This window comes from Rhinolophus hipposideros, assembly GCF_964194185.1.
Source record: "Rhinolophus hipposideros genome assembly, chromosome: 11".
In the NCBI taxonomy this organism is placed as follows: Eukaryota; Metazoa; Chordata; class Mammalia; order Chiroptera; family Rhinolophidae; genus Rhinolophus; species Rhinolophus hipposideros.
Window position 1 is genome coordinate 78,567,184 of NC_138057.1, and position 14,783 is coordinate 78,581,966.

Consider the following 14,783-nt stretch of genomic DNA (forward strand, 5'->3'; position numbering starts at 1 on the left):
AGGAGATTTGGAAGGGGCGTAGCTGTTCCGCTGTGAGATGCAGTGTTATTTCATACTGTGTGCCCTGACCCCCTGAGTGTCACCTTGGTGCCACTGGCAGGGTGTGACCTGCCCCATGGGAACCCTGATCTAGTTCAGCCCCTCGTTTTATAGATGGGGAGATGGGCCCAGAGAGGGGAGGTGACCCACCGGGGTCATGCAGCCAGTCAGAGGCAGAGTGGGGTCTGTCCAGAGCCCCAGCTGTGACCACCCCACCTTCTGTACCTCTTCAGATGACCTGGCTTTCTTTCCATGTCAACATGTCCCAAGTTGGTCTCTCCCATCTGTCCCAGACTCTCCACCTCTCCCCTGCAGTAGGAGCGTGTGACACGTGAAGTGCTTGTGGCTCACAGGCATGTGTATGGAACTCTGGGGGTTGGGACACTGGCTGCTTTGGGGGGTTCCCTGTAACCGCCCCCCATTGTCTTCAGCACCTCCCACCATCTGGGGCTCCAACGAGACGAGCGAGGTGGCCGTCATGGAGGGCCACCCGGTGTGGTTCCTGTGTGAGGCCCGAGGAGTGCCGGCTCCAGACGTCACCTGGTTCAAGGACGGGGCCCTGGTCCAGCCCAGCCCTGAGGCTGTCTACACCAGGGGTGGCCGGCAGCTGCAGCTGGGGAGGGCCCAGGTCTCGGATGCTGGCATCTACACCTGCAAGGCCAGCAATCCTGTGGGGGTCATGGAGAAGGCCACGAGGCTGGAGGTTTACGGTGAGTGGCTGGGGTCACAGCATCGAGCATTGGTCAGCCAGGATGGGCAGAGGGAGGGACTCTGGGCAAGATGGCCTCCGCCTGTCTCCACAGGTCAGGGAGGCGAGTGGCCAGAGGTCCAGGACAATGGGACTAAGGAGTTAGCGAGGGAGAAGGGTCATCTCATCTCATCTAACTTTCCTCCTGTAGACGAGAAAACAGGCCAGGAATGGAAGGGCCTATTTAGGAGCCCAGACAGGGCAGAGTAGAACAGGTTTCCTCTCATGACTTAGGGCTTTTTACGAAACCACACCCAGACCCCCATGACCACTGCTAAGAATTAACTGCTCTTAATCACCATGAGCCAAATCCCCGAGAGCCCTTCGCAGATCAGCCCCTTTAATTGGCTGGAGGGCCTTGGGCCTTGGTGTCCGCACTTACAGATGAGCATAGTGGGCTCTGGGGCTGCAGAGGCTGCCCGGGGCACCCTGCTGGGAGGTGATGGGACCCGGGGCTTTCACCATCAGTCGTGCCCTGTTAACCTTGGCGTTGGCTGTCTCCAGGGCTTGGCTCTGAGGCCCTGCAGAGAACTCGGAGGAAAATGTGTGTGTAGGTGGCAGGAATGGGGTCTGAGCAGGGCCTAGTGAGGTTTGGAGGGCAGAATGCAGGCTACTGGGGTCCTCCTGTCCCTTAAAGCTGAGTCGGCTCAGGAGCTCTGACCCCCAAAGATGCAGAGGGCTTGGGTGCTGGAGCCCCGAGGACCCCAAAGGGAAGTTGGGCTGTGAGGCGTCTGTGGGCAGCTTCTGAGGATGAGCCCAGCCGCCAGCTTGGGGCCTCTGACCCAGACAAGCTGTTGTTTTGCCTGTGATGAGCCCACAGGGTGGCAGGGGATGGAGAGAAGATGTAAGCGGTGCTGGAGAGGGGGAGAGTACTTCTAACCAGGGGCCTGGGTCAGGCTTCCTGGAGCTGATATTTGAACGGAGGGTTTCAGCTAGTGGAGGTGGGGGAAGAGGTTGTCACGTGTCGTGGGGTTGGCCAGGGGCTTAACCAGGGCCGGGTGTCACACTCGGGTCCCTGAGCAGCCCCGTGCCTCTCCCCCAGTCCCACCCACCATCGAGGGCGCTGGCGCAGGGCCTCACTTGGTGAAAGCCATGGCTGGGAGGCCCTTGGCGCTGGAGTGTGTGGCCAGAGGCCACCCACCCCCCACCCTCTCCTGGCACCATGAGGGACTGCCCGTGGCGGAGAGCAACGGGACGTGGCTGGAGGCGAGCGGTGGCCTACTGAGCCTGGAGAGCGTGGGGGAGGCATCTGGAGGCCTGTACAGCTGCGTGGCCAGCAGCCCCGCTGGGGAGGCCATGCTGCAATACGCCGTGGACGTGCAGGGTGAGCCCGGGCCCGTCCCACCCGAGTCACCAGGACTGTGGAGCCCTCCTCCCACACCTACTTTGTGCCGGCCCCCACAGCCCTCTGCCTTTCAGGAGTCGCTTCCCATCAATAGGATGGACATTTATCGAGAACTCCCTGAGGCCCAAAGCCGGGTTGTGGGCAGTAGTCCTGGGGATGGTGGGGTGGGGCCTTCCCCTGCTCTCTCCCATTGGACAGACATTTCTCAGTCATTAATTCTGGCCCGTGTGGTGTTGGAGATAAGGCAGGGAACAAAGCAGGTAGGACTCCGGAGCCCTGGGTCTGGTGGGGAGACAGACATTGAATAAACAGGACAAGCCTGAGGGGAGGCCAGGGGGCCCAGGCCTTGGGTGGTCCTGGAAGGCCTCCTGGAGGAGGGACCATTTATGGGGGAACTTGAAGGGTGAGGTGAGGCTTGGGCCTTGCTCTGGGGGCATTGGGGACTTGGGAGGGCTTTAGACTGGGATTTGCTTACCTCCAAGCACTCAATGAGGGGCTCCTGCCTGCAGTGCCCCCACAACTCCTGGTGGCTGAAGGCTTGGGCCAGGTGACCACCCTCGTGGGACAGCCGCTGCAAATTCCCTGCCAGGCTTCAGGCTCCCCGGTGCCCACTATCCAGTGCGTATGGGGTGGTAGAGACCAGGGCTGGGCTGGAGGTTGTGGGCAGAGAGCACATGCTTTGGGGGTGCATGGGGACAGGAGACACTGCCCCTTCTCAGGAGTATGACAGAAGCCAGGGCTGTGCGAGCAGGCAGGAGAAGCTGCCAGGCCTCCTGGCTTGTCCTGCCGGCCCTGCCTTCCCTGGGCTCAGGCCGACCTGTCCCGCTCCCCACCCACCTTAGATGGCTGCAGAATGGCCGCCCAGCTGAGGAGCTGTCGGGGGTGCAGGTAGCCTCCCAGGGGACCACACTGCACATCAACCATGTGGAGCCAGGCCACGCGGGCCTCTTCTCCTGCCAGGCCACCAACGAAGCAGGCACTGCCGGGGCCGAGGTGGAGCTGTCAGTGCACGGTGAGGGGCATGGGCAGCCTGACAGGCCAGGGTGGGTGGGGCCAGAGGGTCTTATGCGTCTGAGCCTCTGGCAGGCCTGGTGCACCTGGGAAGGACAGGGGCTGGTCTTCTCGGGACAGTGCTTCTGGGCTGGACTTCCCAGCTCCCCAAAGAGATGTAGGATGAGAGGGCGGTGTTACCTGTTTGCCACACTTGTTATCTGTCCAGCCCTCATTTTCCTCCCCAGCCTTTCCTCTCTCCACGCTGACCACAACAAACTTCATTCAGCTCCTTCAGTACATTAGCTCTCTCACCTCCAAGCCTGCAAATGCTGTTTCCCTGCCTGGAACAGTCTCCCTCTTTGTCTGCTAGTTCCTCCCTGTCTTTCAGGTCGGTCCTAAACCACCCCTTCCTCCAGGGAGCCCTCCTGGATTCCACTATGGTTCTAATCCGCACTGCGTACCCTCTCCTGGCTATAGCTCACCACCTACTGTATTGGGAGTGCTTGTTTGGTTGTCCATCTCTGCAGCCCAGCTCTGGGAGCTCTAAGAAGGATACACAGTGGGCACCATACAGTTCGAGGCACAGAGTAGAAGCTCAGTGGATGGATGGACGGGAGGGAGAGTTTTTAAAGAAAGGAAAGACCTGCCCTACTGGCTCCCAGTCTGGCGCTCTTCCCTGAAGCCAGGTGTCTAGGGGCTTGATTGGGGGACATTAGAGGGCAGCCCTGCAAGGCCACTCCCTACTCCCCAGGCAATGAGGGGGTTACTGGGTGCCCACTGCACCCCTCCTGGCCTTGACTCGGCCCTCCCTGCCTCTCCCCTGCCCAGAGCTCCCATCTGTGGTCATCATTGGGGGTGAGAACATCACAGCCCCTTTCCTGCAGCCTGTGACCCTCCAATGTGCAGGGACTGGGGTGCCTACCCCAAGCCTCCGCTGGTGGAAGGATGGGGTGGCCCTGGCATCCTCGGGGGGGAACCTACAGGTACGTGCAGGGGTCCTAGGGCTGGTGGGGCAACCTTGCACAGGGGGAGGGCCGCTTTTTAGGGGCCCTGGAGACCCCAGTGGGGCCCTGGCGGCCTGGAGACAGGACGAGTACTCAGCCTGGGAAAATGGTCTGGGGCCTGAAGAGGGGACGGAGCCCTTAGCCTAGGCCTGGCCCAGAGCTTCAGCCGTCAGAGGGAGACAGAGGAGGGAAGGGGAGTATCCCCATGATCAGAGGGATTTTCTGGAATCTCCATGCATGGCTCAAAACTCCACCCCCGGAGCCAAACTTGTCCCCGTGTCTCACTTCTCCTGCCCCTGGGGCCAGCAGCAGCCCCTCGCCATGTCGCCATGTCCTAACATCTCTCTGACTGCCCTCCAGTTCCAGGCCCCGTGTCCCCACCCCCCAGATCCCCATGATACACTGCCCTTCCTCCTCCCGGCCCTAGATTGAGAAGGTGGACCTGAGGGACGAAGGTGTCTACACTTGTGCTGCCACAAACCTGGCTGGAGAGAGCAAGAGGGACGTGCTGCTCAAGGTTATGGGTGAGGACACGGGCGCTGGATGGGGGTGGTCCCTTCAGGGCCCTCGGGACTGCCGTGGGGGACCGTGGGGGAGAGATGGGGTTGTAAACTCAGTCAGGCACGGGGTGGCCAGTTAGCTCCGTTGGTTGGAGCTGAAGGCACCATGGTTGCCGGTTCAACCCCCACACAGGCCACTGGGAGCTGCATCCTCCTTAAAAAAAAAAAAAAAAAAATCAGTCACGTACCTGACTTTAGAAGTAGAAACTCATTTGCTCTGTGGCCCCTTTTGGATATTTTCTGCAGGATTTGTAGAGGACACCCTTGTCTACACTCATATTTGCCTTTGCTTATTTTATTTGTTTTGGGGGTTTCCTCACGTCTTTGCAGGGTGGGCAAATCCCTGTGCTTGTCACTTTTCGTGGCTGTCTGGGGTTCTGCCTCCCTGCCATACGGGGTGTCGGCTGTTCTTGGGGGTGGGCACTGGGGTGGTCCTTGTTGTACATTTGCAATGAAGATTACAGCCCAGTGCCTTTTTTCTTGCCCTTGGTTCAGGAGTGAGGTTCCTTGGTCGGAGGGCATGAGCCGTTTGGGGGCTCTTGTTGCCCAGGACCCTTTAGGAAGACTGGGGAGGGGCATCTGGGATGACTGAGATTTGAGCTACTGGAGCCCATACCCACCAAACTAGGGTGCTGCTTGTCTCCCTTAGTGCCCCCCAACATTGAGCCTGGCCCGGCCAACAAGGCAGTGCTGGAAAATGCCTCAGTGACCTTGGAGTGTCTGGCTTCAGGCGTGCCGCCTCCCGGTAAGACCCCTCTCTTGGCTGAAGCTGCCTCTCGCTGGCCCCAGTTCCCCATCAGTGAGGCTGGTCAGTGCTCTAGGTACCGCTCTGGCCGTGGACAAAGCAGGATGAAGTCAGCAGGCTCTTCTCCCTGCTTCATGCGTTTCCTCTCTTCCTTCTCAGCAGCTGTTTACCCAGTGCCTATTATGTCCAGTCACCTCCAGGGCCCAGAGCCTTTGTACTGCAGTCAGAAGCAAACCTGCAGGGCTTCTGTTCAGAGCTTAACTTCACAGGGCTGCCCTGGGGCTGGGGGTGAGGACCAGGCCCTCTAAGCAGCTGTCCATCTGGGCCTCTTCTCTAGAACGGCAACTGAGGAAAAGGCTGGGAGCTTGGGGCGAGGTGTGTGTTCGACAGTCAGGATAAGCCCAGGAGGGGGGTCCATCTCCTGTCCCCCATCTGAACCAGGTCCACCTAGCTTTGCTGGGGTAGTAAGCCCTGGAGGCACTTGCTGCCTCCCATTGAGGGGGGACCCTGTTCTGGGATGGGCCCTGGCCGCATATAAGGAAACTGAAGTTCCAATTGGTCCATACTCATGAAGCTGCTGTTTTGGGGTACACCAGGCTCTTCTCTAATGCTCTCCCTCATGAGTAGTCTCTTGGCAGGGGCCAGGCTGGCTTTAAGTCTCCTTGCTTCCGGCTGCCACAGCCTCCACTCCCTGGGGCTTCCTCCCTGCCCTCAGTTCTGCCTCCGCCCCGTTTCTGAAGAACTCTGGCTTTCTCCAGTGCCTGAAATTAAGGCACACACGTGGCTACCCTGAAAGCCTCTCTTAGAGGCCCGTTACACAGGCACTCTCTGAAAGGCTGGCAGGACCCCTTGTATCTCTCTTCTGTCTCCTAGCTATCTCCTGGTTCAAGGGCCGCCAGCCTGTCTCTGCTCGCAAGGGAGTGACGGTGTCCGCTGACGGGAGAGTTCTCCTCATTGAGCGAGCCCGGCTTTCTGATGCTGGGAGCTACCGCTGTGTGGCATCCAATGAGGCAGGTGACACAGAGCTGCAGTATGGCCTGCGGGTCAATGGTGAGCTGCCCTGGAACTAAAGTTCCAAAAGTTGTCTTTCATCAGTTGGTCTGGCAGTCTATTCATCCATCATCCATCCATCCATCTGTCCTTCCTTCCTTCCATCCATCATCCATTCATTTGTTATCCACCCAACCATCTTTCCTTCTTTCCTTCTTTCCTTCTTTCCTTCCTTCCTTCCTTCCTTCCTTCCTTCCTTCCTTCCTTCCTTCCTTCCTTCCTTCCTTCCTTCTTTCCATTCATCCATTATCCATCCATCCTTCCTTTCTTTCATCATCCATCCATCGTCCATTCATTTATCAATCCTTCCTTCCTTTCCATTTTCTATCCATCCATCATCCATTCATCCATCCATCTACCATCCACTTATGCAGCTATCTATTTTTCCTTCCATTCATCATCTATCCATCTTCCTTCCTTCCTTCCTTCCTTCCTTCCTTCCTTCCTTCCTTCCTTCCTTCCTTCCTTCCTTCCTTCCTTCCTTCCATTTTTCATCATCCCTCCTTCATCTATGCATGGGAACAGCCAAATGTCCATCCATTGACCTAACCATCCATCTAATCCTCTGCCTATTCATCCACCCATCTAACTATCCTTCTGTCCACCCACCCACCTATCCATCCACTCAACCATCTATTCCTTCATCTGTCCAACCATGTTTATTGAGGACATGCTCTGGAGCAGACCCTGGGGCTGCAGTCCTGTGCAAGACAGACCCAGGAGCTTTCTGTAGTAAACAGACAATTACCCAGAGTACTGTTTCCTGACAATTGGGATAAGAGCTGGTATAGTTGAGGTACAACTGAGTGCCTGGAACCGGGCACTGGCCTGGCCTGGGGACTCTGGGAGGCGTCTTTGAGAGCTGGATGCCTTCATAGAGACTACCTTCCAAGGCCTGAGGCTGCAGAGACCTGGTGAATTTGAGGAACTGACAGGAGGCTGGGGGCCTGGAGTTCACAGAACAAGGGGAGAGGGTCCAGGTGGGCTTTGGCCAGATGGAAGCTGGAGGGGTCGGGTCTTTACCCTAAGAACAGAGGGTAGCTGGGCAGAAGACGGGAACCCTGGGCACTGTGGCTCATGTCTCGCAGATACGATGGAATCTTCTGGTAATTTTCTGTCCACAAGGGGCTGTCTGCAGGATAGAGTTTCATCTGATACCTCTGAGGTGAAACACAAAACCTTCCCAGGGGTCCTCAACTCTTCTTACCCCACACCACCCCCATGGTAATGACCTCATGCTGACCAGAAGGCCCAAATTCACTTCTGTCACTTCCTAGCTGTTCAACCTTGGGCAGGTGACTTGCCCTCTCTGAGCCTGTTTCCCATCTGTAGAGGCCTCCGGATGGTCTTGAAAGGATGAGATGAGCAGCCTTGAGAACTGTGGAGTGGCATGCCATGTTGAGAGTGGCTGTCCCTGTGCTCTTGCTGGTGGCCTGTGGGGGTGCACAGCCAGGGGCCCTCCCTGTTTCACCCTCAGTGGGGCTCAGCCTGTGTTCTTTTGTCCCCACCCTCAGTGCCTCCACGCATCACGCTGCCACCCAACCTGCCAGGCCCCGTGCTGCTCAACGCCCCCGTCCGGCTAACCTGTAATGCCACCGGAACCCCCAGCCCCACACTGATATGGCTGAAGGATGGAAACCCCGTGTCCACTGCAGGGGCCTCTGGCCTCCAGGTCAGTGATTGGGTGGCCCCTCCTCCACGCCCTGGTGCCTCAGGGGGTGCTGGGAGCCGCGGTCAGGCCCTGGGAGTTCCAAGGTGAGGAAGGAGCAGAGAACGCCAAGGGCAGTGGGTAGGAGAGCTGCAGAGTGGAGAGTCTAGAGCACATGGTCTCCAGAAACGTAATGCATGCCTCAAATGTGAGCCATATACATGATATCAAATTTTCAAGTAGCTGCATTAAAATGAGTAAAAAGAAACCAGTTTCTTTTTTTTTTAAAGGACAAACTCTTTTTTTTTCTTCAATATTTATAAATTTTATTGGGGAATATTGGGGAGCGGTGTGTTTCTCCAGGGCCCATCAGCTCCAAGTAGTTGTCCTTCAATCTAGTTGTGGAGGGCGCAGCTCACTGGCCCATGTGGGAATCGAACCGGCAACCCTGTTGTTTAGAGCTTGCGCTCTAACCGACCAAGCCATCTGGCTGCCCTAAGAAACCAATTTCAATAATACATTTTAACCCAATATATCCAACAATACATTAACCCAGTATATCCAAAAAGTATCAATTTTTTGTACTAACTCTCTGACATCTGTTGCGTATGTTACACTTGGAGACCAGCCCCATTTCAGCGGCTCACTAGCCACAGTAAAGCTCTCGAGGACCTTTCTGGAGAACCGATGTAATCGCCCTCCAGCTGTCAGAGGTCCCGAGGTCTGGGTACCACTCCCAGTTCCCCTGCATTGGGCGGCCCTGGGGTCTGGAGCAGACTGCCCTCACGTGCCTGGCAGCAGGGCCAGCTGGGGAAGGTGTGGGTGCTGACCCTTGAGGTGCTTCAGCTCCTGTGGGCTTCCTTCTGGGGGCACAGGTCTTCCCGGGGGGCCGGGTCCTCATGCTGGCCAGTGCCCGGGCCTCCGATTCTGGCCGCTACTCCTGCGTGGCCGTGAGTGCAGTGGGTGAGGACCGCCGGGACGCCATCCTCCACATCCACAGTGAGTCTCAGGCTGGGGAGGCCACCTGGTCCAGGCCAGTGGCTCAAGGAGATGGGGCGGGGCACATCCCCGGCCATATCCAGAGGGAGAGGGGGTGATTGGGTATTGAGACTGTGGCCACCTTCATGTGGGATCAGTGGGAGTGTCAGCCCCACATCGTAAAGAGGTGGGCAGGCGGGCGGCCCCACACAGCCAGGAGTGCCAAGTTCAGGGAACAGGTGGAAGGAACATGATTTGCTGGGTCAAAGGGAGGCAATAGTCCATCTGGGAAAGGTGGTGTGGGGTAGTGGTCAGGAACACCGGCTCCGGAGTGTCACCGACCTAGGATTCAAATCCTGCCTGCACCACTTCCTACCTCCGTGACCTTGCGCTAGTCACCTTGCCTCAATTTATTTGCGAAATGGACAAAGATGGCATTAAGTTGTCATGAGATTCACTACACTCAGCAAGCTCGTTCCTCGTATGGGATTTTGTGGGGATCTCTGGAGGCGCACGAGGGAACTCTGGGAAATGTGGAGTCTCAGGTAGCAGAGGTGAGGAAACGTTCACTCCCAGCTCTTTCCCGATGCGGGAGTCGATAATAGTTAACAGTGTTGTGCGCCCAAGCACTCACCTGTGTCATTGCATTTACTCTTCCAGCAGCCTAACAAGGTGGGTACTTTTGTCACCCCCAGATAGGCTGAGTAACGTCCCCAGGGCCTCACACAGTGACCGTATGGTGGAACGCAGGGCTCCATCCCAGAGCTCTGACTCTGGGCCCTGCCTTCTTCACCCCTCTGCTGCATGGGTTATTTTTATCTCAGGGGAAACGGTGGCTGGGGGAACCAGCTTTTTAAAAACCTTTTAAAAAATTAAAATATTAGTAATTTTTAATAGATGCTGAGATAACTGTATATTATCTCAGAGGTCGCTGAGGGGAGGATTAGAGGGCTGCAGCTCAGGGCGCCGACCCCATCCCTCACCATCCCCTGGGTTGGCTCCAGCTGCTGCGTGTGGCTGGCCCCGCCCCACGTCACCTGCTGAGACAGCCTCTCCTGTCCCCTCCTCAGTGCCTCCCAGCATCCTCGGAGAAGAGTTGAACGTGTCTGTGGTGGCCAACGAGTCGGTGGCCCTGGAGTGCCGGAGCCAAGCTGTGCCCCCTCCTGTGTTGAGCTGGCGGAAGGATGGCCGCCCCCTGGAGCCGCGGCCTGGAGTCCACCTCTCTGCAGACAAGGCCTTGCTGGAGGTGTGCAGCCTCTGAGGGCCTCCACGGAGCGGAGCTGAGGCCCGGGCAGCAGGGCCGCATCAGTTTGCTCCACAGCCCTACGCCAGAGCACGTCCTCCTGGCCCGCTCAGGGTCGGAGCTACTTCCAGCCAAATGGGGACAGAGGGTGTAGCCCCAGGAGTGAGCCCTCAGTGCCTCCCTTAAGGTCCCTCCCACCGCCGCGAAGCTGAGCTGTTCTCTTTCTCAGAACAAGTACTGTTCACTCCTTGTTCTGAAGCCTCTTTGCCCTTGTCCGTTTAAGGCCCTTTATCGGGCATCTGGCCCAGGAAGGCTGGGTAACTAGGGTCAGGGATTGTGGGTTAAGCCTGGATTTAAGTTTTAGCTCCGCCTCCTCTGGCTGTGCCACCTTAGGCAATGTCCTGACCACACTGACCTCAGGTCTCTCCCCGTCAACACATTGGCACCTTTCTTCTGGGGTGGCTGGGAGAATTCTTGGAGAGAATGCCTGTGAGGTGCCTCTCCAGCTGTTGGGGAGAATCTTTCCCTCCAGCCTGCTCCTTCTCCCACCCTTCTACACCTTGTGATAAGATCATTCTCAACTCTGAGCACCTCCGCTTGGTTTCCTCTGCCCGGAATGCCTGCCTCTTCTTCCCTTTATTCTTCAAAGCCGCAGCCCAGCTCCATTAGCCACCATGTCCGGGGCTGACCCCTGAGGACAGGGTCCCTTCCACGCACCCTTCCTCATTCTGCACTTTGTCTTCTGGGCTGTTCTGCTAGAACAGAGCTGGGCTATGGATGTGAAGCGGGGTGAGGTTGGCAGGGCTGCCATTTAGGGAGCCCCTTCCATGTCCCTGGCCCATGTCAGGCCACCACAGGCACGGGCTTCTGGAGACTTCACGATGTAGGAAGTCCGGGAGGTGCTACCATTGCCCCCACGTTCCAGGTGGGGAGGTTGGGACACAGCGAGGTGAAGTGACATGCCGACGGTCGCACAGTCTGTCCAGGGGTAACCACATCTCTGTGCTGCCCCTGCTGATGGGTTGTCTTGCTCTCTGTCAGGTGAGCAGAGCCGAGGTACGGGATGCAGGTCGCTATACCTGTGAGGCACTGAACCAGGCAGGCCACTCGGAGAAGCACTACAACCTGAATGTCTGGGGTGAGGGTCTCCTGGGCTGGGCTGGGGTCCCTCCATCTGCCCCTCCAGCATGAGCCAGCAGGAGAGGCTGGCTCTCATGCTCCACCACTCACTTCACACTCTCTCTTCTCTTACTCAGTCCCTCCAGGATTCCCCTCTCGGGAGCCCGGCCCCTTGACTGTGATCCAGGGGCACCCCACCAGGCTGTCCTGCGAATGTCGGGGTGTCCCTTTCCCCAAGATCTCCTGGAGGAAGGACGGTAGAGTTGTGGGCTGGGAAGGGCCTGGGGCGCCCAGCAGTCTTGGGAGCTGAGCAGAGAAGGGCCATAAGCCCACCCATCTCCATGTCGCTAGGCTCTGGGGTGGGGGCACCCAGCAAGGGCAGGGAGCAGCCTCCTTGTGTGGGGCAATGAGGGTGGGGCTGGGCAGGATTTCCTGAGGGGTGGAGAGGGGACTGGGAAGGAGAGGGAGCAGGGCTGACGTGGGGTCTGGGCCTGATGAGTGGTACCGCCATCACCGAAATGGAGAGGCTGTAGGGTAGGGGGCAGGTCTGGAGGGCAGACTCAGAGTTTGGGGCAGGTTCATTTCAAGATGACTGTTAGACGTCCTCTGAGACGCCTAGTGGGCAGTCAGAGGTGGGTGCTGGAGCTCAGAGGAGAGGCCTGGTGGGCAGGGCAGGACAGGCTGAGGCCACCAAGGGAGAAAGCGTGAGCAGAGAAGAGAGCGTGAGGGCGGAAGCATGTGGCCAAAGGGCTCCCCTTTGCTGGAACACTAGTTGATGGGTGACTGCCCTAGAGGACTGGTACAGGACGACAGGGTAGTGTTGAATCCCGGGCCCTGAGGCTCACAAAATCCTCCTGCATCAGGGTCTTCTTGCTGCTAGGGGTCCCCACTGCTTGGCATTCCTCCCCAGGCCACTAGCTGGATGGATGGGTCGCTCAGTAGCCTTCATTGAGCCCTACTATGTGTCAGGCCCTGAGCCTCCTAAAGATCCCAGGGGGAAAGTGAGGCAGGCTCTGGTCTCCCAGAGGGCCCAGTGTGGGGCGGGATTCACATGGGACACCTGCAGGCAAACCTGTGGATGGGGAGAAGCTCAGGGTGGTGAGAGCTCAGAAGAGTGCCAGGATCAGATCTGGTGCTCAGGGAAGAAGCTTCCTGGCAGAGGTGATGTCTCCGTGGAAGGGTGAGTAGGAGTTGGCCAGGATGGTGGGAGGACACATGTTCCAAGTGGAAAGACAGGGAACCAAGGGCTTTTGTTTGCTGCTTCCAGGTCAGCCAGTGCCCGGGGAGGGGGCCGGCCTCGAGCAGGTGTCGGCTGTGGGGCGGCTGCTGTACCTGGGACAGGCCCAGCCGGCCCAGGAGGGAACGTACACCTGTGAGTGCAGCAACGTGGCAGGAAATAGCAGCCAGGACCAGCAGCTGGAGGTGCATGGTGAGCTGGGCTGGGGTGACCTGAGCCAGGCGGAAGGGGCCAGAAGGGTGGCCAACCAGGCACCCTGGCAGGGCAGACCTCACCCCCCGGAATCTGAGCCTAGACAGAAACAGGAATATGAGAACACTTCCACGGTGCCTCTTGGATTACCGGCGTTTTATTAACTGTCCCTCCCGGTCAGCTTCCTGCGGCTCCTGACCCAAGCACGACTGTGTGTGTGTGTGGGGTGTGTGTGTGGGTGTGTGATGTGATCCCAAGTAACCCCCAATGGCCCAGAGGGAACAAAACACATCTTGAAGCAGTTGGAAATTGAAAGAAATATAAACTTTCTATGAAGCTCCTATATATAATAGAAACCTAAGTCTCCTGCAGTGATGAAATATCCCAGCCTTATAAAAATCATTCTAGAAAATAAAACCAAGAAAAGCATTTTGGGGGAGAAGAACCCCCCACCCCAGCCAGTCCCAGTGGCTGTCTAAGCTCCAGGAAACGTCTGGCTTCTGAGGAAGAAAACCCCTCACAAATCTTAAGGACTGTACCGTGAGCTTGTTCTCCAAACAGCAGGCCCCCACCATGGTATTCCCAGGGTGGGGGAGAAGGGGAGAGGGGACCGTGGGGGTACTGTTATGACCCCATTATAGGGATGGAAAATGGAGGCCCAGAGAGGTGAGGTCACCTGGCTAAGGGGAACAAGTGGGAGCCAGCCAGGAGCTTGGCATGAGTGCTTGGGGCCCTGCAGCTGCAGCAGCTTTCCTTAACATGCTTTCCCCCCACCCCAGTTCCCCCTCAGATCACTGGCCCCCAGGAGCCCCACACACAGGTCTCTGTGGTCCAGGACAGGGAGGCCTCCCTGGAATGCAACGTCACAGGGAAGCCCCCACCCAGGGTGACGTGGGAGCGGGATGGCCAGCCAGTGGGAGCCGAGCCTGGCCTGCGGCTGCAGAACCAGAATCAAAGCCTGTATGTGGAACAGGCACAGGCTGCCCACGCCGGACGCTACAGCTGTGTGGCCGAGAATGTGGCCGGGAGGGCCGAGAGGAGATTTGCGCTCTCCGTGTTGGGTGAGGACTGGAGGCCTGCTGGAGGAGAGCAGGGAGGGGGGCCGGATTGGAGAAGGCAAGGCCAGTTCCATCTCCAGGCACAGCCCTGGTGCACTCTTGTGTCCTGGTGTCACACCTTGTTCTTCCAGGAGTCAGGTCTCTGGTGAGGGCTGCTGTTGGGGGAAGCGTCCAGCGCTGCTCTCAAATCAGGACTGGCTTCACACAGCCCTGCTACCGTCCCTCTGTTCCTCCCGCTCTCCATTGTTTTCTGTTCCCTCCTCTGTTCCAGCCTCTGATTAGTGTCTCTCCTGCATGAGTCATACATGTTGGGGCAGTTCCGGGGCCCAAGAGACCAGGACGACCCCGAACACTGTCGTGGGAAGTCAGGGCAGGGCAGTCCCCTGTAGGAGGTGACCTTTTAGCTGAAATGTAAAAGCTGAGCAGGGGTTAACGAGGTGCTGGGGTGAGGGGAGAAGTGTGCCAGGCCGAAGGAACAGACTCCCCGGAGGCCTGGAGGGGTGACACAGCCTCGTGATTTCAATCTTTTGTTGAGCTCCTACTGTACGCTTCCGGGTGGAGGCAGGGAGTGGCAAATTGGGAGAAGTGGGAAGGGGTCACTGGAGGGAGGCCCCTCTCCTCATTCCTCCAGTGTGGCTGGGACCCTACTCAGCCCTGCCTGATAGAGTGTGGCGTCGTTTGTGACTGGATCCTTTAGAAACTGCAGAGTAGCCACTTACCTCTGATGTGTGGGTTTCGGGAACACATCTGTGTTCACTTTTGCTCTAATTCCATTCTCGCTTGCTCAACAGTGGCTCCATACCAGGCACTGTGCTAAGCGCTTT

At 57.8% G+C, this 14,783-nt stretch overlaps 1 protein-coding gene across 1 annotated transcript in view; it reads left to right on the forward strand.

Annotated features, from left to right (window-relative positions):
- Window positions 1–14,783, forward strand: part of HMCN2 (hemicentin 2) — a 135,210-nt gene that overhangs the window by 67,049 nt on the left and 53,378 nt on the right. The window contains exons 31-45 of the mRNA XM_081065560.1: window positions 471–749; window positions 1,830–2,111; window positions 2,642–2,750; window positions 2,975–3,144; window positions 3,954–4,108; window positions 4,557–4,653; window positions 5,339–5,434; window positions 6,308–6,484; window positions 7,999–8,156; window positions 9,008–9,131; window positions 10,181–10,356; window positions 11,395–11,491; window positions 11,610–11,729; window positions 12,740–12,901; window positions 13,681–13,962. Of these exons, the coding sequence (XP_080921686.1) occupies window positions 471–749; window positions 1,830–2,111; window positions 2,642–2,750; window positions 2,975–3,144; window positions 3,954–4,108; window positions 4,557–4,653; window positions 5,339–5,434; window positions 6,308–6,484; window positions 7,999–8,156; window positions 9,008–9,131; window positions 10,181–10,356; window positions 11,395–11,491; window positions 11,610–11,729; window positions 12,740–12,901; window positions 13,681–13,962 (2,484 nt within the window). The remainder of the gene's footprint in view (window positions 1–470; window positions 750–1,829; window positions 2,112–2,641; window positions 2,751–2,974; window positions 3,145–3,953; window positions 4,109–4,556; window positions 4,654–5,338; window positions 5,435–6,307; window positions 6,485–7,998; window positions 8,157–9,007; window positions 9,132–10,180; window positions 10,357–11,394; window positions 11,492–11,609; window positions 11,730–12,739; window positions 12,902–13,680; window positions 13,963–14,783) is intronic.